General features: G+C 40.0%; 1 protein-coding gene across 1 annotated transcript; it reads right to left on the bottom strand.

Moving 5' to 3' along the window:
- Window positions 1-341: 341 nt before the first annotated feature.
- Window positions 342-22783, bottom strand: LOC311127336 (zinc finger protein 280C-like; the record flags this gene model as incomplete). Its single annotated transcript, XM_084159164.1, has 29 exons — window positions 22732-22783; window positions 22435-22607; window positions 22007-22227; window positions 21718-21817; window positions 21258-21506; window positions 21036-21104; window positions 20814-20923; window positions 18952-19151; window positions 17411-17568; window positions 16750-16850; window positions 16406-16552; window positions 15604-15738; window positions 15187-15413; window positions 13903-14043; window positions 13157-13219; window positions 12844-12962; window positions 12707-12740; window positions 11838-11880; window positions 10104-10150; window positions 9914-9986; window positions 3109-3333; window positions 2853-2980; window positions 2180-2282; window positions 1843-2072; window positions 1525-1741; window positions 1269-1376; window positions 925-1182; window positions 627-752; window positions 342-452 (listed from the first exon to the last, which is right to left on the bottom strand). The coding sequence occupies exons 2-29, from the start codon at window positions 22598-22600 to the stop codon at window positions 342-344; spliced, it is 3909 nt and encodes a 1302-aa protein (XP_084015290.1). The 5' UTR covers window positions 22601-22607; window positions 22732-22783.
- Window positions 22784-23610: the final 827 nt, after the last annotated feature.

Genomic DNA, 23610 nt, shown 5'->3' with positions numbered 1-23610 from the left:
TCATTTATACAGAATATATTTGTAATGCAGTTGGATTTGAAAAGTTTAGCATTTTATTAGAATAATGGGTTAAAACAATTTAAACTGTAGTTGCATCATCACCTAATAAAGGAAATTGTGTAGTTTTTTAAATTACCAAATGACTTCACCTGAAAATTGATGCACCTCCATGATAGGATTTATATGTGATATGCAGCTAGTGGAATACAAATGTGTCATTGCAACTTAATACATTTTTGAGTACACCATCGCCATAAGAAATCCATCATTTGATACAACAAAACAAACACTACACGGCATCTACCCAATACTGCCATCTAGTGGTGTAGTATAGAAAGTGGTTATTCATCATCTCCCCAGCTCTCTTCATCAAAGATGTCGGCCTGTCGCTTTTGGAAATTGCTTCTGAAGTCCTCATCAAAGTGTTCAAGGTCATCTTCCCGGAATATGCCCTTAACATTTGAGAATAATATAGTCAGTTTCAAAAGTGGGATCTTGCTGGAGCAACATTGCATCAAAAGTTTTTTTTTAAAGAATTTGGACAGCCAATGACAAGAGTTTAAAGAAAAACACAAAGAAAGCACTTGCAGTAGAACTAAAAACTAAGGCAACCTCTTCTCCCTTACCTTAGGTAGATAGCCCAGCAGTTTTGTGGCATGGAGTTTGAGAAGTCTTTGCCTTTCCTCCTCAATGATCTGTCGACGCAATGCCTCCCTCTCCTGTTCAATTGCTCTTTCTTCAGCCTCACGTTCCTTGGGAAGAGAGGTCAAACTTACATTCAACAAATGTTCCTTAAGGTACCTACAGAATACCTCTGAGGCAGACAAAACCGTGTTAAACAGAAAAGCTTCAGTTACAATAACACCACTTTGATGTTGATAAAGAGTGCACAAGTGTGTTCATGATGAGAGCAATATACTGTACCTTGTCAGCCAGGTACTGCTGTCTCCTGTCCTCCAGCAGTTTCTCCACAGCCCTCTTGTGCTCAAGCTGCTTCATGCGGCGTTTCTGGGCATTCATCTGCTCTATGCGGTCGTCCTCAGCAAACTTGGCCATCATCATCTGCCTGAAGGCCTCCTCCTCCTCCTTCTCAGCCTGCCTCCGCATTTCCTTGAAGGCTATTTGCTCTTGGCAGGTCTGCTGCAACTCCAGCCTCTGTCTGATTCTCTTCTCCATCTCCTCCTGTTAAGCCATTTAAAACATTTAAAAAAGGGTTGAATCCTCTAAAGGTGTTTTGGAAATTTTAAAATAAGGGTATGCTTGATTACGATTTGTTTCTGCCTTGCAGCCTCGGCTTGCTCCTCCAGACAAAGCTCTTCACGAACACGCTCCATCTCGTCACGCTGCTGCCTCTCCATTTCAATCTTCTCAGTGAGCTAGAAGAAAGACACATACATACATACTTCCTCAACAGCCATCAATATTGTTGAAATAATTTCTCACTTTGTACACAAAAAAAGACAAACATATTCTTAACTATGAATATAGCCAAGAGTTTTGCAAAGTGAGTTTTCTCCCTCTTACCATCTGGTGAAGATGTTCTTTTGCCTGCTCTCGTTCTCTGACTTTCTCCATTCTGTTCTTCTCCTTAAGCTGCTGGTAACTGGCAAATTCCAGGATGCGTCTGTTCTCAGCCTCCATCTTCTCCCGCTCCATCAGTCTCCACTCCGTCTGCTGGCTTTTGAACTCCTCTATGTACCTTTGAGTGGCTGTTATCTTCTCCAGTCTTAACTGCCTCTCCCTGCAAATAAGAAAGGTCATTAGATTTAATTATATGCTGATCACTTGATCAAGCAGGAAACTTAGACAAATTGTGAAAACACACTGCCACTGTCCACTCACATTTGATCCTCCTCATAGATCTTCCTGACGATTTCGTCGACCATGAGTTTCTCCTTGAGGAACTCCTCATAAGCCTCCTGTCTCTTGTGCTCTTTATCCTCCAGCTGCTGCTCCAGCTCCTGCTGGTACTGCACCACCTCCTCGTAGCGCTTATGGTCTTGCTTCTCCTGCTCCACAGAGGCCCGCTCATGCTCGCTCTTCATCTTACGAGCAATATCAGCCTCCTGCCGCTAATGTCAGAGAAAAATATGGATTAACAAAAAGCACAACCAACAAGTGTTTTGGTTCAAGTCTCAGATGTCCCTTCTACCCCGGGAAAGGACATTTATGAACTTACCACTGTCTCATATCTCATAGACTCCTTTTCAGCAATCTGTGCGGCCCTCTCCCGGTTTAGGTATGCAGACTTGAGCTTCCCCTCTAACTCACGGAGTTCAACACTAAAATGACAAAGGAAACATTAACAGCAACATAAAACATCTATCCTGCAACAACTATGGACAGGTTCTTGTTGATACACTAACCCAGGGATTTATATTAAAGTCTGAAAGGCATTTTCCCGTCCCGTCGGGCAAGTCAGGAGTATTTTTGGGTTGCCCAAAGATTATGATCACTTGCCTGAAAATTTAAATGAGCAGTTCCATATATTGCCTGTCTTTCATCTACACATAGGGAAGGAATCAGAAAGATCGGTACTGGAATTTGTTGTATTTTGGTTGTTATCAGTCAAATAAATAATCTCAGAGCAGGCTCAACTTGTCTGACTGCCATAAATTGACTGTCTTTCACTTAAACAATGGGAAAGAACCAGAATAATCTGTTTTAGGCTCCTGGAATTCTTTGCAGTTTGGTTATTTTCACTTCTTGTTTTTAAATTACCTGCCCAATGGGGCAACCTCAGAGCAGGGGCAACCTCAGAGCAGGTGTGACTGTTCAGTTCACTTGACCCAAGCAATAGGAGGGCAGCCCTTAATGTGAATCCCTGCCAACCCCCTCATTTTGAGACTTACCTGTTCTCTTTTATATATTGCCTAATTTTTTCATCTCTAAGCTTTTCATAGCTGATGCGGGCCAGTTCTTGTGCCATTCTCTCCTCTTGTTCTAGTTGCTTTTCCTTGTATATTCTCTCCTCCTCTGCCTGTAAGAGTCAGGTGAAGCAAGCAATTACTTTTAGGGCCCGTTTCCCAGACACAGATGAAGCCTAGTTGTCCTTTAAGCAGGTGCTTTTCATGAATGTTGTGTGAAAGCGATACCTTGCATGCATACCTTGATGAGAGCATCCTCAATTTGGCTTTCGTGCAGCTCGTCTTGCACCTTGCGTAGGTATCGCTTCTTTTCAAGTCTCTCCTCACTCATTAGATTGGCTTGCATCTGTCTGTCCTTAGTGATGCGTTTTGTCTGGTCTTCTCGTTGCTCCTCCTGCTGTCGAAATTCAGAGGTCACCCTCTGCTGCTGACTGTGCGTCATGTTGCGCCGCTGGCTCATTGAAGCCTTGAGGAAAGACGGCATTAGTTAATTTTGGTCAATGTATCAAGCAAATACATACCGGTTACTACCAGTGGGAATAATCAAAGATAAATAATCTCTGGAGTACCACTCAAGCTTGGTTTACTTAGCACTAACAGCTAGGTCAGGGGTTTTCAAAGTGGGGTCTGCGGACCCGATCAAAATATTATTATTATTATTACAATTTAGTATTTTTTTATTATGAATATTGCTAGCACCAACAGAATCAACCAATTTTAGACAAGGGATCTGTGGAAGTTTAGAGGGTGCAATACAATACACTGTAATATCATTCATCGCTATTGATGTTCTTAAACCAGATGCACGTGCCTGGGAGGCACAGGGATATGGTATCCACAGAGTGCTCCATCAATGATCAATTTGTTGAACTGAATTCTTCTTGTATTCCTCAAAAATGTTGTTTTGAACATAATGCACTGTAATTTCCAGGCTCTGTCGTAGCTGGCCGCGACCGGAAGACCCATGGAGCGGCGCACAATTGGCCCAGCGTCGTCCAGGGTAGGGGAGGGAATGGCCGGCAGGGATGTAGCTCAGTTGGTAGAGCATGGCGTTTGCAACGCCAGGGTTGTGGGTTCGATTCCCACGGGGGGCCAGTATGAAAAATAAAATAAAAATAATGTATGCACTCACTAACTGTATGTCGCTCTGGATAAGAGCGTCTGCTAAATGACTAAAATGTAAATGTAAAATGTAATTTAAGCTTTAAAACTGTGAAATATTCTCTCTGCCCCAAGGCAAAATGTGTAGAATTGCAGGAAATGTACTTTAAAACGTCAACATTTTATCTGATGCCAAGAGAGCCTTTAAAATGTTATTTCCCAGTGCCCGATATTTGGGTAGTCCGTCCGTGCACTGCAGTCATAGTAAAACTGCTTGTATCCTTTTTTTTTTTTTTTTTTTCGCACTTTAAATAGGAGTTGTGTTATGATATTCTGAGGGGGCTATCACAAATGTGGTCCCCGACGCAAACAAGTTTGAAGTTTGGGAACCTCTGCGCTAGCTAGGTAAATTAACTAAAAGTTAACTAACGTCAGTAGCTAGCTGAGAAAACGAGCTAACGACGTTAACCACCGAATAGCTAGATCATTTTCATGGAAAACACAATTAAACATAATCGACAGCCGAGTAATTTACCATCATTGGGTGGAGCTGTTGCAAGCCTCTCGTTGATTTGTATGTTTCACCAGGAAGAAATTTAATGAAAGCTTCTTCTTCATCTGCCACTTTGATCAATTTGTTTTGCTTCCAGTCGTCTTGGTAACATCGCGCCTTTTGTGCCTAACAATAAACTCGAATGTAATTGGTTAAAAAGTCTGCTTGGTCTCCCGTCTTCCCCAAAGTACAGATGCTGCGCAGAATAAGTAGCAGTTATTGACACAATAGTTATTCAAAAACATATCACCCACCCATCCACACACATACATAGTTTACAACTCCCAATTCCCTCCCATGCTATGACACCCCCTCCAAAATATCTAAATACAATATTGTTGTACAATGGACATCTATGTATTTTGTAGTTTAAATTTTTTTTAAACGATGGACATGAATAATAGGACTACCCCGGTCCAGTTAAAAACTGGAAAAATTATCTTAGAAAAGTATTCAATTGGCAGGTCCCTAAGGGTGGGACTGATATTACTTGATTTCAGATTACTGGTATATAAAAGTTATAATTTACTCTTCGGTATATAATAGATACTTGACCCTTTTGATCGATGCTGGGGACAGATATATTGTCAGTAAAGCTGTCTGAAAGTATTATATTACAGTGCCTTCAGAAAGTATTCACACCCCTAGACTTTTTCCAAATGTTGTTGTGTTACAGCCTGAATTTAAAATAGATTACATTTAGATTTTTTTGTCACTGGCCTACACACAATTTCCCATAATATGAAAGTGGAATTATGTTTTTCGATAATTTTACAAATTAATAAAAAATGAAAAGGTAAAAGGTCTTGAGTCAATAAGTATTCCATCCCTTTGTTATGGCAAGACTAAACCAGTTCAGGAGTAAAAATATGCTTAACAAGTCACATAATAAGTTGCATGGCCTCACTCTGTGTGCAATAAAAATGTTTAAACATGATTTTTGTTTGAATGTGATTTTTTAATCACTACCTTATCTCTGTACTTCACACACATACAATTATATGTAAGGTCCCTCAGTCTAGCAGTGAATTTCAAAAACAGATTCAACCACAAATACCAGGGATGTTTTCCAATTCCTTGCAAAGAAGGGCACCTTTTGGTAGATGGGTAAAAAAAACAGACACTGAATATACCTTTGAGCATGGTGAAGTTATTAATTACAATTTGGATGGTGTATCAATAGACCCAGTCACTACAAAGATACAGGCGTCCTTCCTAACTCAGTTGACGGAGAGGAAGGAAACCGATCAGGGATTTCACCATGAGGCCAGTGGTGACTTTAAAAGAGTTACAGAGTCGAATGGCTGTGATATGAGAACTGAGGATGGATCAACAACATTGTAGTTACTCCACAATACTAACCTAATTGACAGAGTGAAAAGAAGGAAGCCTGTACAGAATACAAATAGTCCAAAACATGCATCCTGTTTGCAACAAGGCACTAAAGTAATACTACAAAAAATGTGGCAGAGCAATTAACTTTCATCCTGAATACAAAGTGTTATGTTTGGGGCAAATCAAATACAACACTTTACTGAGGACCACTCTCCATATTTTCAAGAATAGTGGTGGCTGCACCATGTTATGGGTATGCTTGTAATCGGTAAGGACTGGGGAGTTTTTCAGGATAAAAAAGAAACGGAATGGAGCTAAGCACAGGCAAAATCCTAGAGAAACCCTGCTTCAATCTGCTTTCCACCAGACACTGGGAGATTAATTCACCTTTCAGCAGGACAATAATCTAAAACACAAAGTCAGATTTACACTGGAGTTGCTTACCAAGAAGACAGTGAATGTTCCTGAGTGGCCGAGTTACAGTTTTGACTTAAATCTACTTTAAAATCTATGGCAAGACCTGAAATTGGTTGTCTAGCAATGATTAACAACCAATTTGACAGAGCTTGAAGAATTTAGAAAATAATAAATGGGCAAATGTTGCACAATCCAGGTGTGGAAAGCTCTTAGACTTACCCAGAAAGGCTCACAGCTGTACTCACTGCCAAATGTGCTTCTACAAAGTATTGACTCAGGGGTGTGATTACTCATGTAAATGAGATATTTCTGTATTTCATTTAATAAATATGCAAAAAAATCTAAAAACATGTTTTCACTTTGTCATTATTAAGTATTGTGTGTAGATGGGTGAGAAAAAAAAGTATTTAATCAATTTTGAATTCAGGCTGTAAAACAACCAAATGTGGAATAAGTCAAGGGGTATACTTTCTGAAGGTATATTGGACCATCTCCTTGAAGCCTGAAAAATGATGGGGCCATGATATCACTTGATTTCAGGTGATCCAAAGGCAAAAAAAATTCATTTTGATCCCTTTCACAATGATGCAGGGACCATAATAAACAAACACAAACTCTCAGAAGCCTGTCATTTTCTTTTAATCTTGCCTTTACAGCAGGGGTATTCAATTCTTACTCTATGAGGAACAGAGCCTGTTGGTTTTCTGTTCTACCTGATAATTAATTGCACCCACCTGGTGTCCCAGGTCTAAATCAGTCCCTGATTAGAGGGGAACAATGAAAAAATGCAGTGGAACTGGCTTCGACCTCCAGATTTGACTTTGAAGGTTTTACAGGATTTGCATATGCATAGAAGTCAAATGGGAGACACAATATTTGAGTTTAACTTTCCAAAGTCTCATGCTCCTTGGTTGAAACTGTCACACACTGTCAGCCATAGTTGACAGCCATTCTATGAAGCTTGTTCCCATTGAGCATCATTAGCTGACATTTGGAACACTTGCAAACAAATACAGATAGAAATGACTGGGGGTGGGGGCTGTGCATACGTGAGGTGTTCTCACTTCACAAGGTGGCAATGCTCCTCAAGGTGCCCTGAAATTTCTTGACAGAAGTGTGCCTCCCTCTGTGACCTCATCTGTAAATCTTCAAACGACTTAGCCTGAGGTGACAACTGAGTATTGTATTTAGGCCTACTGTGCCCCGCTAGTAAAGGAGATGCTGAAAAAAATATATATGACAGAATTTGGTCTCTGCTCTCATTGTTTTGTTTCTTTTGTTTTAATTTTCCTCTCAAGAATGTGAATAAAGATTTTGAACAGTGACATGCAGTCTGGAGGATCCCACAAAGGAAACAATGGATAAATCTAGGTTTTAGTTTACTATTAATGTAGTAGTGTACCCTTTTTGCACTGTCATGTCCTCTATTACTGGTACAGTACAATCTATTGATCACAAGACAAACTATCAAGCAATTCTGGTGAATTGATGTTACACACAGTATATAATAAACAGAATCATTAGATAGACATGATTACTTCCCTGTTCTTGTCTATTTTAAGGATGCAAGAAAACAGTCTAGCTTTACTGCTTGGGCTAATTCTGTATGTATTATCTGCACATGCTGGCCAAGAGCGACACATTTGCTGTCACCTGTCAAAAAAATTCAATCCATCTCTAGCTTGTTTATGCATCAACTGATGTCACCATTCTCCCTCAAGCTTTTTGGATTCTCAAGCTCCCCATCAGATGAAAATGCACTAAACTAACACAAGATGGCACAATGATCACATTCATTGCAAAGGTAAAGACATTTCAGTGCCAAGCAACACTCCTATCAAGATGCTTGTAATCTATGACAACTATTTGTGAGGTAAGTGGGTAATCAATGAAAGATGGGCAGTGATGAGCCTACACACAGCTGATCACCTCTCTCAACCATAATGAACATGGATAGTCAGTTCTTAATCAAGTCTCAATAGCAGATTTCATGCTGTATTACCAAAGTTTATTTACATGTTAGCACAACTGCAATGGAAACACTGAGGGGATTCGATTACCTGGCCCAGTTGCCCCCGGTGGGAGGAGTTTGCGCCGGGTGAAAATGATTGCATTAATTTTTGAGCCAGGTGCCCCACTCTGGCTGACGGCAAAGTCGGCTCGAAACAAAAGTGACGTAGGTTAAGCAAGTGGAGTAATGAGTAGGATTCTGGTTTCAAATGAAAAGGTGATTGCTTTTGATCAAAACGCTTTATCTGCCTTCCCAATGAAAACTAGTTTGAAAATTCAAACATTTTATGGCAAAGTGTTTCTGGAGGATGCACCATGCTGCCCTGTTGACAACATGACCGAGTGGCGCAAACTACTGTTCGATTTGAGAAGGGCGCTCCGCCATCACTGCTTTTGCCCGTTCACGTGACGGGCCATAGCCCGGTGCACCGCGGTTCATTTGAATCAAACTCCCTCAATGATTCAAGTCCATTGGCTTGCTATCAAACTACAGACACATACAGCTTATCAAAGAGAAAGTGATGGATTATAGTATATTAAAAATACACAAAAGCACCTATGAAATGTCAATGGATGTAGAGGAGGTATCCAAAATAAACAAAGGCCTATATCTACTAGTGGAAGGATAGTCAAGAAGATATTTCAAGGATTTTTCACACTTGAGTACAGGTTCATAGATCAAGGAAAGCATAAACATTCAGATTTTGTATATATTTTTTCTTACAAACTACAGAAAGTCAAATTATTCACATTGTGTACTATTTTCACTTTCATTGAAAGCTTACAACCAAATTGGAAGTTTGACAGAAGTAAAATCTTGCACTGATGTTAGAAAAAAATGATACATGTTTTTCCAATTGCCAAATCTAATAAACACATAACACATCTAATTTTATCTCAATCTGGTCAAGGACAGTAAACTAAGAAAATGGGGAAGAGAAATACATTTCAATAGTATGCAGTATTCTTAAAAATACATTCGGTACACTTTTCTCCTCTACTCCGAGGCTGCCGATTCCTTCAGTGTTTCAGGACTGGAGGGAATGTCGTTGTCGTCTGCCCTCTGATGCGGACCTTCAGCTGGACTTTGAGAAGACGAGGAGATGTCCTTTGATGCCACAATATATTTCACCTCTTGGTCTACAACCTTTAAGGGGATGGTCTCCAGGGAAACGCAGACCTGCTCACTGTCGTCACAGCTCACAGATTCCGGTTTGCTTAATGACTCATGCAAACGCGCTGCCTCCCCATCTAACTCACAGGCCACAGAACTAGAGGGGGACCTGGTCACTGACTGCAAAGACCGCTCCTCCCTCAGCTCCCCCTCGACTGAGCTTTCCATGGGGCCTGACTGCAAAGACTGCTCCTCTCTCCACTCCCCTTCGACTGAGCTTCCTAAGGTTGTTTCTCTATCCATGGGCGCTGACTGCAAAGACTGGTCTTCCTCGACTGAACGTTCCATGGGTGTTTCTAGCTCTGTAGCCTGTGTGACTCCCTGGCTCTGATCCACTAAAGATATCTGTGGAAGCTCTTGCACTTCTGCCTCTCCTAGCTGGTTAACGGCTGCATCATCGTTGTCTAGTCGAATAATGTCACCTCTTCCTGACTCTTGGGTCTGAACATGCATTACCTCTGGCCCATCCTCCCTTTCAGCAACTGAGGTGATACACAAGACATCGGAGGTCTCCTCCAATCTAGGAACGCTGTGAATTAAAAGGGAGAAGAAGAAAAAAACGTACCAAATCAAATCTAAATCGACTCCATCCAAGAGGGAAAACATATTTTTAGGTTCTATTTTGTATGGAACATCCCTTAATTACCTGTGGAATTGGTCAAAAGCTCCACTCACAGTGGCAGTTTCAACATTCTATGTAAAAAAAGAGTAATAAAAAAAAGGTGCTGAGTTGAGCAAACAGTTCAAAATCAAACATACAGTGCCTTCGGAAAGTATTCAGACCCCTTGACCTTTTCCACATGTTATGTTATAGCCTTATTCTAAAATGGATTAAATCGTTTTTTTCCCCCCCTCAATGTACACACAATACCCCATAATGACAAAGCAAAAACAGGTTTATAAAATGTTGCACACACACACATAAAAAAAACAGGAAATATCACATTTACATAAGTATCCAGACCCTTTACTCAGTACTTTGTTGAAGCACCTTTGGCAGCGATTACAGCTTTGAGTCTTCTTGCGTATGACGCTACAAGCATGTCACACCTGTATTTGGAGAGTTTCTCCCATTCTTCTCTGCAGATCCTCAAGCTCTGTCAAGTTGGATGGGGAGCGTCGCTGCAGAGCTATTTTCAGGTCTCTCCAGAGATGTTCAATCAGGTTCAAGTCCGGGCTCTGGCTGGGCCATTCAGAGACTTGTCCCGAAGCCACTCCTCTGTTGTCTTGGCTGTGTGCTTAGGGTGGTTGTCCTGTTGGAAGGTGTATGTTCGCCCCAGTCTGAGGTCCTTTGTGCTCTGGAGCAGGTTTTCATCAAGGATCTCTCTGTACTTTGCTCCGTTCATCTTTTCCTCGATCCTGACTAGTCTCCCAGTCCCTGCCACTGATAAACATTCCCACAGCATGATGATGCCACCACGCTTCACCGTAGGGATGGTGCCAGGTTTCCTCCAGATGTGATGCTTGGCATTCAGGCCAAAGGAGTTCAATCTTGGTTTCATCAGACCAGAGAAAATGTGTTTCTCATGGTCTGAGAGTCTTTTGGCAAACTCCAACCGGGCTGTCATGTGCCTTTACTGAGGAGTGGCTTCCGTCTGGCCACTCTACCATAAAGGCCTGATTAGTGGAGTGCTGCAGAGATGGTTGTCCTTCTGGAAGGTTCTCCCATCTCCACAGAGGAACTCTTGAGCTCTGTCAGTGACCATTGGGTTCTTGGTCACCTTCCTGACCAAGGCCCTTCTCCCCCGATTGCTCAGTTTGGCTGGGCGGCCAGCTCTAGGAAGAGTCTGGTTGGTTCCAAACATCTTCCATTTAAGAATAATGGAGGCCACTGTGTTCTTAGGGACCTTCAATGCTGCAGAACTGTTTTGGTACCCTTCCCCAGATATGTGCCTTGACACAATCCTGTCTTGGAGCTCTACGGACAATTCCTTCAACCTCATGGCTTAGTTTTTGCTCTGACATGCACTGTCAACTGTGGGACCTTATATAGACAGGTGTGTGCCTTTCCAAATCATGTCCAATCAACTGAAATTGACCACAGGTGGACTCCAATCAAGTTGTAGAAACATTTCAAGGATGATCAATGGAAACAGGATGCGCCTGAGCTCAATTTCAAGTCTCATCGCAAAAGGTCTGAATACTTATGTAAATAAGGTATCCGTTTTTATTTTTAATACATTTGCTAACATTTCTAAAAACCTGTTTTCGTTTTGTCATTATAGGGTATTGTGTGTATTGTGTGACATTTGAATTCAATCAATTTTAGAATAAGGCTGTAACGTAACAAAATGTGGAAAAAGTCAAGGGGTCTGAATACTTTCCCGAAGGCACTGTATGTCGTGTTTTCCTCAGGTACAATCAGGCTAGAGTAGTATACCTGGATATCAGTGAACATCACAGCAGACATCCCTTGCTTATTTCTGAAAGAACAGAACAAAAGACAGAAAATCACGACAAATCCATCAAACGTAGAGCCCTTTTAATAAAACTATTAATACAACTACTTGTTGACATGGCATGTAGACAAATTCTCCAATAGCATTAGAATATGGTAATGAAACTTAATTTAACATTCATTTTCAGAGCATAATTAAGGCTGGTTATCAGCACAGCATTAGTATCCAAATAGTATTTTTTTTTTAAAATTTAAACAATGTTATATTAAAATCATGAAGCAAAAGGACCAATGTCCTTGTCCAGACAATCATTCTTCAAACAGAACAGACATTTAGCACAAATATCAATTAGCATTGAATTGTGCATATTAAAATCTCAGGAGGAACAACATTTATGAAATGATTACATATGAACTTGGGATCTCATGTGTATTATTAGTGTGTTTGGCTTCTCAAAGGAATACAACAAATTAAGACATGAAGGTATTCTTGCAAAAGAGATTCTACAATGACCCTTCATTTCAGCAACTTCCCAATGACTCAAAACGACCTTTACTTTTGGCACACATTAATTAAGCAATGTTCTCTGGTATTAAGGCCAAAGCTTCCATTTGCATTTGCCAAGGTCTTTTAAAAAATCCACTTAATATGCATCCCAATTAGCTTAATGTAAAAAGTATATGGTAAAGATTTCTCTAAATAATGGATGCTTCCAAACACCTCATAGGTCAGGGAGTTGGAAGTCTCACAAGTACTTTATCAAATTCTGAGATTCTCATTACAACACTATGAGACATGTTACTTTTAGGATGTTCTCGTTATCTGCTGCATTGGGAGGGTAGCTACTCACCCTCTAATGCCATCATCTACAGCACCACCTTCTCCTGCAAGAGAAGAAATACGTGACATGCAGACAGGTTTTATTATTATATAAACAAAATGCGGCGCCCAAGCATCTGGTTGTGAAGAATGCGATAAACCTCATACCTTTCTCTAGTATGACCTTACAGACGTGGTGTGGTCTGTCAATCAAATGTTTGCTCATGAGGTCAGTTCCATGCGCATCCGCCAGGAAGTCACAGTTCAGACAGACAAGGGTTAAATTCCTGCAAGACCGTAGGTTAAATTTGATTCAGAATGAACCTAATGGAATAGAATAAACTTGCATGGTCCTTAATTATGATCCATGTTTGGTGAAAATGCAACACTACATAAGTAATTACCAAAAACTACAGTGCAGAACAATGGCAACATTAAATACTTGATTTGAGACCATATTTGTTTAGTTAGGGACACCTACCTTAGGACAACTGGGATTTTCCTCATTTTCCGGAATCGCTCTTTTGAGATGGCACTATGGAACCTGACAAATATATTTTTTTATACATTTAATATGAACAATAAAACATCTTCCCTGAGCCGACTAGGTGAAACATCTGCCGATGTGCTCGAGCAAGGCACGTACCCCTAATTGCTCCTTTAAGTCGCTCTGAATAAGACTGTCTACTAAATGACTAAATTGTAAAAATGTGCATATACACTGTGTACAAAACATTAGGAACACCTGCTCTTTCCATGACAGACTGACCATGTAAATCCAGGTGAAAGCTATGATCCCTTATTGATGTCACTTGTTAAATCCACTTCAAACAGTGTAGATGAAGGGGAGGAGATGGGTTAAAGAATGACTTTTAAGCTTAGACAATTGAGACATGGATTGTGTATGTGTGCCATTCAGAGGGTGAACGGGCAAGACAAAAGATTTAAGTGCCTTTGAACGGGGTATGGTAGTAGGTGCCAGGCGCACCAGTTTGAGTGTGTCAAGAACTGCATGCTGCTGGGTTTTTCACGCTCAGTTTCCCGTGTGTATCAAGAATGGTCCACCACCCAAAGGACATCCAGCCAACTTCACACAACTGTGGGAAGCATTGGAGTCCCTGTGGATCGTTTGACACCTTGTAGGGGTGTTCCTAAAGTTTTGTACACAGTGTGTGTGTGTGTAAATATATATATATGTTATGAATCTGATACTCAAGGAGCTTTTACCTTATCATATGGTTTCCAAATGATGTTTTGCAACTTGTCCGATACTTGCATGCACCACAAATTGCAACCATAGGATAGTGACTATAGAAGTCATCAATCTCTGAGTAGCACTCAATGCAGGTGTGTCGTCTTTCGCCAATACTAAAAAGGTAGAGAAAACTAAATTAGAGCATCATTACATCCTTTATATTTAAAGTACTATTACTTCCGAGGTGCATTATTAAACATACAAGTTACTTGATTGGTGTAATCTATTGATAACCAGGGCCCAGATTCACAAACCACTTTACGGAAAAACTTCAGAAGCTTCTTAAGAAGAAAAATAAATTAATATCTTAAGATTTAATGATTTTCTTACAAATCTCAAATAACTCTTAGAAATCTTCTGAAGATGTGTTGCTAGGCAACCGTTTTAGCTAGCTATCAGATGAAGTTTGTGAGTGAATTAAACATGTTCAATTGCATTAATTAGGGTTTAGCTATCTTGGAATTAAGAACATTTCCAATAACTTTATTTTCAAGAATCAAAAACTTTTTCCTAAGGAGAAACATAAGAAATAGCGCAAGAACATTGCCAAGAACCTTCATGAGGAATAGCAACTTTGCTTAACTTTCTTAAGTCTATAGTTAAGGAAAAAATGTCAGTTAAGCAGACATTTCTTCTTAAGAAGGTTTTGTGAATCTGGGCCCAGGGCTCTGAAGTGCGACTATTTTGGTCGCATATGCTCCTAAATATTTTGCTGTGCGACCTGACATTTTATTTTGGGAGCACTGTGCGACTATGAAAACAAATTTCCCAGATAATAATTGTTGTAATGATTAGGCTTCGCTGTACCATTGTTTTCGAGTGCCCTAAACATAAAAGCGAGCACAGATTCATTACTGTCATGGTTATACCATCACTACAGCGAAAACGTATTGTTTCTAGCACAAACTGGTAAAAAGATATGACCCATATTACCTGCGCAATATCCTATTGCGAATTGGTTATACATTTATGAACCATTTCACAGGCTGTTCCAAAACCACTCGCAGGCATTTGTTTACATGTTGTTCAGTCATGTAACCTCATTATCTCCTAACTTTAAGTTGAGATCACCAGTGCTACCAATGAAACATTTGAATTTAGAGCCCTGTTCATAACCAACCAAGGGGAAAAAAAATATATATAAAAAACAATAATTTAACAAATCAGCCCTGACCATAGTTTAGTTCCTGTAATATGTAGAAATATGTAGTTTGCATCATGTGGAAACAAACAAATTGACTGAGTGATGGACCGACCTGAGACTCTGCAACACATGGTTGTTCTTCTGCTGCTTGAGGAGCTTCTTGCTCACTGTGGCCTTGCCTTTCCCCCCACTGCTGCCCTGTGTGGCAGATGTACTGCTCTGAGCTTTTACATTGGCTGCCTTTTTGCCTGAGACCTCTGGTATGACACTGACACTGGATTTGTCAGCAGCACGGGCGGAACTGGGTGATGGCCCGGTCAGAGAGGCCCGGATAGTCACCTGAAATATGTATTTAAAAAAACAGATCATAAACGTACGATTCTCTGAATTCATGCCGTTATTTTAACATTTGTATTAGAACATGCTTTTAAATGTAGGGTTTATTGCAGTTGCTTTTGATTTTCTATATTCTAGATAATTGGCACAGTGGTATTGAGATGTAGGCCTAGACTAAATAAGAAGAGCAAACCTTGGTTCCAGGAGGAAGGCCCTCCAGAGCTTTGGGTTTTTGGAAAGTCTTATGGTGCTGAGTCTTGTGATCCACTCTCTCCTTGTAGGTGAGGAAATTCAGCCTGCATTTCCCACAACGATTTATTCCTTTTTTCTGGTGAATTGACAAAACGAGTACAATAGAAAAGCAAGAGTCAAGACAACAAGAGACTGCATATAGATAAATAATAGGTTCAGCTATCCTTAGTAAAAGGTATGATTTCAGGACAAGGGGTAATTTCTGTGTTTTGTTGGTTGGCACAGCTAATGGGGTCATTGAGTCCTTTTTTATTCTTACACCATTGGCTGGCTTGGTATTGGACTAACATTTCTGTTGGCTTTGTTCTATGGCTACATACAGTGATTTGTGCAGTTGATCTGGTTAGTTTTTGCCAGAGAGCGCCCGGTAGGCAGGGTGAAAGGAAGCAGACATTACTGTAAGACAGTTATGTATTACAGCAAGGTGTTCAGCAGACAACCAAATCAATCCAACCTCAGAATGAAAGCCAGTAGGGCAACTCACAAGCGTGTTCAATTTTTTGCTGAATTGAAATCAGCCAGCTAGCTTTAAAACTCAAACTCAGAGAAAACTATTTGCAGCATTCACTGCTTTATTAAGAGGTTGAACCATCAGGAAAATGACATGAAAATACAATGTGTGCCAGGTCAGTCAGAACATGAGCCCAATCAATTAAAAATGACCCAATCAACATAATTATGGATCATGGATTGTTGCACATATTTAACAATAGAAACGTTTCCAATATAATTCCGCCTCTTACCTGATGCTTCATATAGTGCTGCATGTAGACATGACCACTTTTAAGAACTTTAAGGCAGAAAGGACAAAGGAGATCCTTTGTGTTTTCATGCACCGTACGGAAGTGTGTGTCCACATCGGTAAAGAATGAAGACCTGTAGTTGCAGACCTGCAAGGAGACAATTCAAGTATTAGTGTGAATAATAAAAGTAAGGGTCAGGAGTACAACTCAAATCTCTTCAATAACTTGAATTAAATGTTGCAATTCCTGATTGTAGTGCCAGGGCATCTCTACTATCAACTTTGAATAACTTTTCTTTGTGAACACAGACTAATATAAAAACATGTACAATAAACAAAATGTACCTGGCAGACATAAGGCATCTCCCCAGGCTTGTGATTATCCTTCATGTGTTCCAGGAGCACTTGCTCAGACTCAAAGGCTAATTCACATATCTTGCAATTGGCTACAAAACAAACAAGAACAAATTACTAAAATGGGCCCAACTTGTTAAAGACAGGTTGATTATACACTACCGGTCAAAAGTTTTAAAACACCTACTCATTCAAGGGTTTTCTTTATTTTTACTATTTTCTATATTGTAGAATAATAGTGAAGACATCAAAACTATGAAATGACACATATGGAATCATGTAGTAAACAAAAAAAGTGTTAAACAAATCAAAATACATGTTATATTTGAGATTCTTCAAATAGCCACCCTTTGCCTTGATGACAGCTTTGCACACTCTTGGCATTTGTTTACCACGTTTTTGGTTCCTACATGATTCCATGTGTGGTATTTCATACTTTTGATGTCTTCACTATTATTCTACAATGTAGAAAATAGTAAAAATAAAGAAAAACCCTTGAATGAGTAGGTGTTCTAAAACTTTTAACCGGTAGTGTAGTTATATATACACGTAAAGTTATGTACAATAATGTTTGATCGCTTGAGACAGTGTTCAATACGTTAAGGTGGAACATTGAAGTTTCATGTTGGTTGCTATTGACTGGTATGCCTACTTGAAGATTCGACCATGCTGTGGGCGCTCTCGACGTGGCACTGCAGCTGGAACGGGGTTGAGTACTGCCGGTAGCAGTGTTGGCAGGTAGTGTGGCTTTCCCAGCTCTCACTGTTCTGCTTCTCCAGCTCCAGGTGGTGCTTCATGTGGTTCATGAACCTACAAGAGTCACCGCAAAGTGCAAGATAAGACATCAATAGCAATGTAGCATCAGAAACCACAAATGCCAACGCAACGAAGATAGGTGTGAGCTTTGCCGTTTATCTTTTCAATTTCTTTTGCCTTTTTTTGTTGGTAAACTGTGATGTTATTTTTAAACAACCTATTAAAAACAAGAGAAAAATGTGTAACTACAATCCAGTCCACCAAAGCACATTTCATTAAAAATGTTATGTTCATGTAAAAAAACTAATTAGCTTTTTAGTCAAACGTTTCTGTAAATAATTAAAGAAATATATGCATACATGCATAAATAACTAACTACCCTACTTCAGCTTTAACCCCCATTTGGAAAAACTAACTTAATGTATTGAGCCAAATTACAGTGAAGCCGTATTCAATAACACTTCAACAGATCGTGGCCTATGTGCAACACCAAACCTGCGCTTCGGATCCCAATGGTTTAAAAAAAGATAAATTAGCAACCACTTCTTGCACCTCGCGTCCTAAGCATGCATAATGGCCATTATAATACCGCCAATTACACACAACTTTTTGTTTTGCTTAATGATGTGGTGCTCCACGGCTGCAGCAGCCGCACTACCTCTACATGCAACCGCTGCCCTGACAAGGCAGGCAAGGCCCATTTTTCAGCCAGCAGTCTGTTACCTCAGCTCCCCTAATAGGGATTTTTATGCAGACAAACTATGACCTCTGCTGCCAGACTGGGTTCAGTACAAACGCATCTGCCCATTAAAAGAAGCTTACAGAGGCTTTTCTTGCAACGTTCTGAAGCAAAGTTATTTAATCAAAGGAGCAGTTCTTACACCATCCAAACTAGCAGCCATTATTCATCTCTGGCCCCAAGTGGGAATATGGGTTGATAACGTCATCCATCTGGGGGAGAAAACTGTGATGAGGGCTGAAACATGTTGGATTGCCTCTTCACATCGAAGTTAATCACTCTCCATGGGCAGAGGGCTCATTTAACACTTGTTCATGAACACCATTTCCACTTGGGGTGACGTATTGACGAAAGGCTGGTTGATGTATCCATCCATTACCAATAACATTGAGCCGTTTATATAAATATAGAAGATATGTCCACCAATCTGCTTATTGGTGGCAGTAATTGTGTTGTGTGTGCATTATGTAAACATGTTAAATGCAAAATGTATTGTTTTCATTATGCCACTGGACAAATAGGATATAGATTAGTTCTTTAGATTAGAAAATGACCTTCTGTTTAAACTAACACATTTTGTGCAGTACACACTTGACACCCTTTTTTCACCACAAATAATAGTATTATTCAGGAATACAGTGGCTTATAGAAAACAACAAAAGCAGAGCTGCATAGCAAGCAAAGCCTGCTGTAGTTACCTGACGTTGTTCTTGAGTACTTTCAAACAGCTCTGGCACTTATAGGTAAATGGGGTCTTCTGCTGCTGCGATTTCGGTTTGTCTCCCTCAAATCTACCATAGTAGAAGTCTGTGACAAGCATGATGCGCTTGCTTGCAAAAAGGTAAGTAGACTTTGGGGTTGAGGGGAAGACACACTCCAACAGGTGAGGACAACATTTCTGGAATTAAAGTAATTTAAATTAAAATAGGCTGACAAATTACAACCTGCAGAGTTGATATTGTATTGCATAAAGTGCCTCTATATTAGGCTCTGGTTCATACATGCACTAATAGCAAGGCTCAACATTAACGCTTGTCCTCTTGTCCGGGACAAGTAACACAAATATTTGGACAAGAAGAATATAGATGTAAGTTGTCCTAATGGACAAGTAATTTTTTTTTTTTTTACAAAATAACTAAAAATATCAAACAATTACTCCCATCAGAATTGGATCTTAGAAGCCAACACTGAAATAATATTTAAATCTATTATTCAAGTTCATAAATAAAAAAGCATGCACGTCAAAGTGTAGGTGATATGCATATTGGCAACAGCCTCATGTCCAAACTGTTGCTGACATGAGTGAGGCGGCAGAAAATGTAGCCAAACATCAATGAGAATTTTAATTACATAAATAGGCTAAACGCCAGTCATTTTTGACAAATATAATGAAGGATAATTAACATTAACGTCTAAAGGCTTGATTCTGTCGACATACTCAAGGCACGCTTCGTTCAGATCAAATGGTCACAAGACCGGAGAGTGAAGGACAGTGCCTGTTGCACACCGCACATCACCCACCTTGAATCTGAGCGAAGGCGGTCAACATTTTGAAACGATTTAATACGGGCGGCAGGTAGCTTAGTGGGTAAGAGCGTTGTGCCAGTAACCGAAAGGTCGCTGGTTCTAATCCCAGAGCCGACTAGGTGAAAAATCTGTCGATGTGCCCTTGAGCAAGGCACTTAACCCTAATTGCTCCTGTAAGTCGCTCTGGATAAGAGCGTCTGCTAAATGACTAAAAATGTAAAAATGTAAATGTAAACTTAATTGTTTAAAACCTGGAAGTTTCATGTCCAGGTTTTAAACAGTTAAGCATGTCTTACCATGTTTCAAAGTAGTCTAGCCTAAGCAAAATATGACCATAGAAAAGGGAATTATTTTATGAACACTTAAATTGCCATTGAAACCAGCAATTTTCTCATGTTCCATTGGTTTTCAAAACTCAACAATAATTTAACTGTCCAACAGCCAAAGGCATAATATTAGTCATATTAGTAAACCATGCCAGTTTATACATCTTTAGATCTCAGAACTGTCCCAGAGTCTGTTTTGAACCGTATACATGTTTTATCGTCCCAGGGACGACGGGACGCCCTTTAATATATAAAGACAAAAAGTATTTGGTTGTATTTGTAATGTTGCAATATTTTATAGGCTACCAAGGGTGGCCAACTATCCTCCAGGAGAGCCTTAAAGGGGCAGTGTTGTATTTTGAGACAGGCATGAATATGCAAAGAAGCCAATAGGCAGAGTGTAGCCTAGCTACATTTTAATCTGATTTCTTAAAATTGTTTTAAAATATATATATATATATTTTGCAAAGTGGTTCCTTGCATCATACAATGGTGTAAAAATGGTGTTAGCCTTTTTTTTTGGACAAGTGACTTGAGCTTTTGGACAAGTAAAAAAATCAAAATAATAATCTGTCCTACTTGTCCGAAGGACAAATGGCAAAAAAAAAGTAATGTCAAGCCCTGAATAGTAACGTTATAGAATATTTATGTAAAACAATTGGCACAGCTAAAGGCATTAATTTTTTGAATGACTGAAGTAAACTCACCCCCATGTGATCTTTCATGACAACTTGTTGGTAGAAATCAAATTTACACTTTGGACATTTTTTACAAAAACGTGCCCCATTTTCTAATATCTCCTGGGCGTGGGGAGATCCTGCAAAAACGAAAGAAAAAAAACTAAATTTCAGCTTTAAAAATAACAAAGTAACAGTGCTAATGAATCTAGCTAATAACACAACATGCAACTGATGTAAGGAAACCCCTACCTATATCATTCTTTGCTTTTTTAGCTGTGCTGTTGTTTTGGTCTTGAGGTAAACCTCGTTTGCCATAGTCTGTTAGAGGGGAGAAAATAGATGAATACTTATTATCACAAGTCACATGCAATCTTCAGATAATGAGGCCACACAGACGGCCAGGAGTTTTCCTGACCACGTGACCTGGCCAGGAATATCTCTGGGCCAAACAAGTAAGATATTTTGGCTTACCCCAGCTGTTGCCTTTGGCTTGAATAACTGGGGACACAATCTGGAGGTTGGTAGAATTTGAGCGGTTGGGCTGGGAAGACAATGCAGCGGGGCCCTGCACATTGGACAAGGTCACTACGTTGTTGTGTATCATGTGCACTTGAGGCCTGTGGATAACCCCAGGTAAAGGCTTCCTTGGAGTCACCTGCTGTAGAATGTGCTGCTGGCCTGCTGCTGGAGTCATCTGCTGCAGAATGTGCTGCTGGCCTGCTGAAAAAACACACATCACAAATATGAAACATGGAAAACAGCAGTATGTGTGCGCTGTAGTTGTATAGGGAATCCATACGTTTACTTGAGAGCATAGATTCACTAAATGAATTTCCAATTATATGTCTGCTCTGAAATATAAAAATGTGTCTTATGTTTCGGTTTGTTGCTTGCCTGGTATCAAGTTACGACGTAATATTTCTATTTTTACCTGGAACCACAGTGAAAGATGTCCCAGGGGGATACTGTTTCCCAAGGGAAGCGAGGAAAGCTGAGTTGGCCGATAACTGTGGTGAGGTCATAATGTAACCCTAAGAAAAAAGGCAAACAGTTTTTTCTTAAAACATCGCTCCAACACCATTACAGCCAAAAGTTACATCGCTATAACTAAACAGATGCTCTGGATAAGAGTGTCTGCTAAATGACTAAAATGTAATGTGTGTTCTTTGCAATGTATAGCAAAGAGAAATAAGGGATATAGCTAAAGCAAAACAATATACCTGGTTGTTGATAATGATGGGCTGTGGAGGTACTGCTGTTAAGGTTCGAGGTGCATTGTTCAACCCTTTCCCAGGAATTATGATGTTTTGGGGAACTGGACCCCTAACGTTAGTGAGATGAGCTTGGGGGGAGTGTTGTGTCATTGTCATCCTAGGGGCTGCTGGTCTTCCAACTCCACCACTCTGAACTGGGGTGGTCTTGACATTTCTTTGGTTGTTCGCTTCAAAGACAGGACATGTACATAAACAAGAGTGGTTAATTATCAAAGCAATAAAATATATATTGATAACCATATTTACCAACTTTGTAGAGCAACTAAGGTGAAAGCCTCCAATGGAAGAATATCTTGTGTAAGCAAACTATCCAAACGAGAGAAAACAGCCAACAGTCTGGGAGACGTAATATTAACCAAGAGAAGAAAACATACTTGATCTGGTGTTAATGGTGCCCTTTGAAGTACTAAGCTCCCCAACAAATATAGGTTCATCGTCGTCGTCATCATGATTACCGTCGTCCAACAAATTAACTTCTGGTGTCTGTCTCTGCCATGGCTCCAGCTCCTCTTCCTCACATTCCATAAAAAGCTCGGACATCGTGAAGCTGAAAAATGGATGAGAGGTACGTTAATGTTCGCTAGAAACAAACTATGTGTTAACTAGTCAAAATAAGTTATCCCGCAGCTAACTGAAAACGTAGCTAACGTTAGCTACCATGTTTTGCATACCTGGCTAACTAGCTAACGTTAGTAGGAAAAGCTCGGAAATTGGAAACGTTGCTTCCTCATCACCGTGCGCCCACGCGACTATTTAGTTAATGGACCTCTTGCTTATATCCCGTCGAAAAACCATAGCTAGCTATATCAAAAGGCTGGAAATGCAATGCAGAACACCACATAGTTAGCTAGCTATACTAACGTTATCTACAAAACGTCCAGTTGCCATTTATTTTAGCTCACTACAGTAGCTAGCTAACTCTGCTAGCCAGCCATTACAGTGTGAACAACCAATCATGGCGTCTGGCGCGACAACACAACATCGATCTCTTTGTTCCAACTTCATTTTCCCTGATGCAGTAGTACTAAGGGATGTTTGAATGCTATTCAACAATACAAACATTCAAAGTATACCAGTGGTCAAGTTCAGAGTCCACTTACCTTTTAATCTAACGTTTAACTGGGTGATTAGTCCTTAGTACAAAATTAAAGATACCTTCTATGGAGCGCCTGTGAATATCGTGGTGGCTGATGGGAAATGTGGGGTTTACTGAGAGGAAGGTTACGACAGCACAAAATAAAAATTAGCTACATCGTGAAAACAACAATTAGTTAGGGTTAGCAGTGTGGTTATGTTTATCACATTTTAATAAGGTCAATAGTAGAAATAGGCAGGCTTTATGACTTTGTGGAAGTGGTAACTAGTGACGAACTGAGGAAGAGGCGAAGCGAAAGGGTTTACTCCGCCCAAAATCGTCTTCTTCTTCTCTGGTATAATGGCGGTCCGCAAACAAACACCGCCCAAAATCTGTCCACGTTTTAAGCAGATCGGCTTAATTCTTCTTCTTGAAATGTGCATTGGCGGATCGCAACCAAGTGAAAGGTGCATAC

Source organism: Coregonus lavaretus (assembly GCF_964263955.1).
Source record: "Coregonus lavaretus genome assembly, chromosome: 4".
Lineage (NCBI taxonomy): Eukaryota > Metazoa > Chordata > Actinopteri > Salmoniformes > Salmonidae > Coregonus > Coregonus lavaretus.
This window is presented reverse-complemented; position numbering and strand designations above follow the sequence as displayed.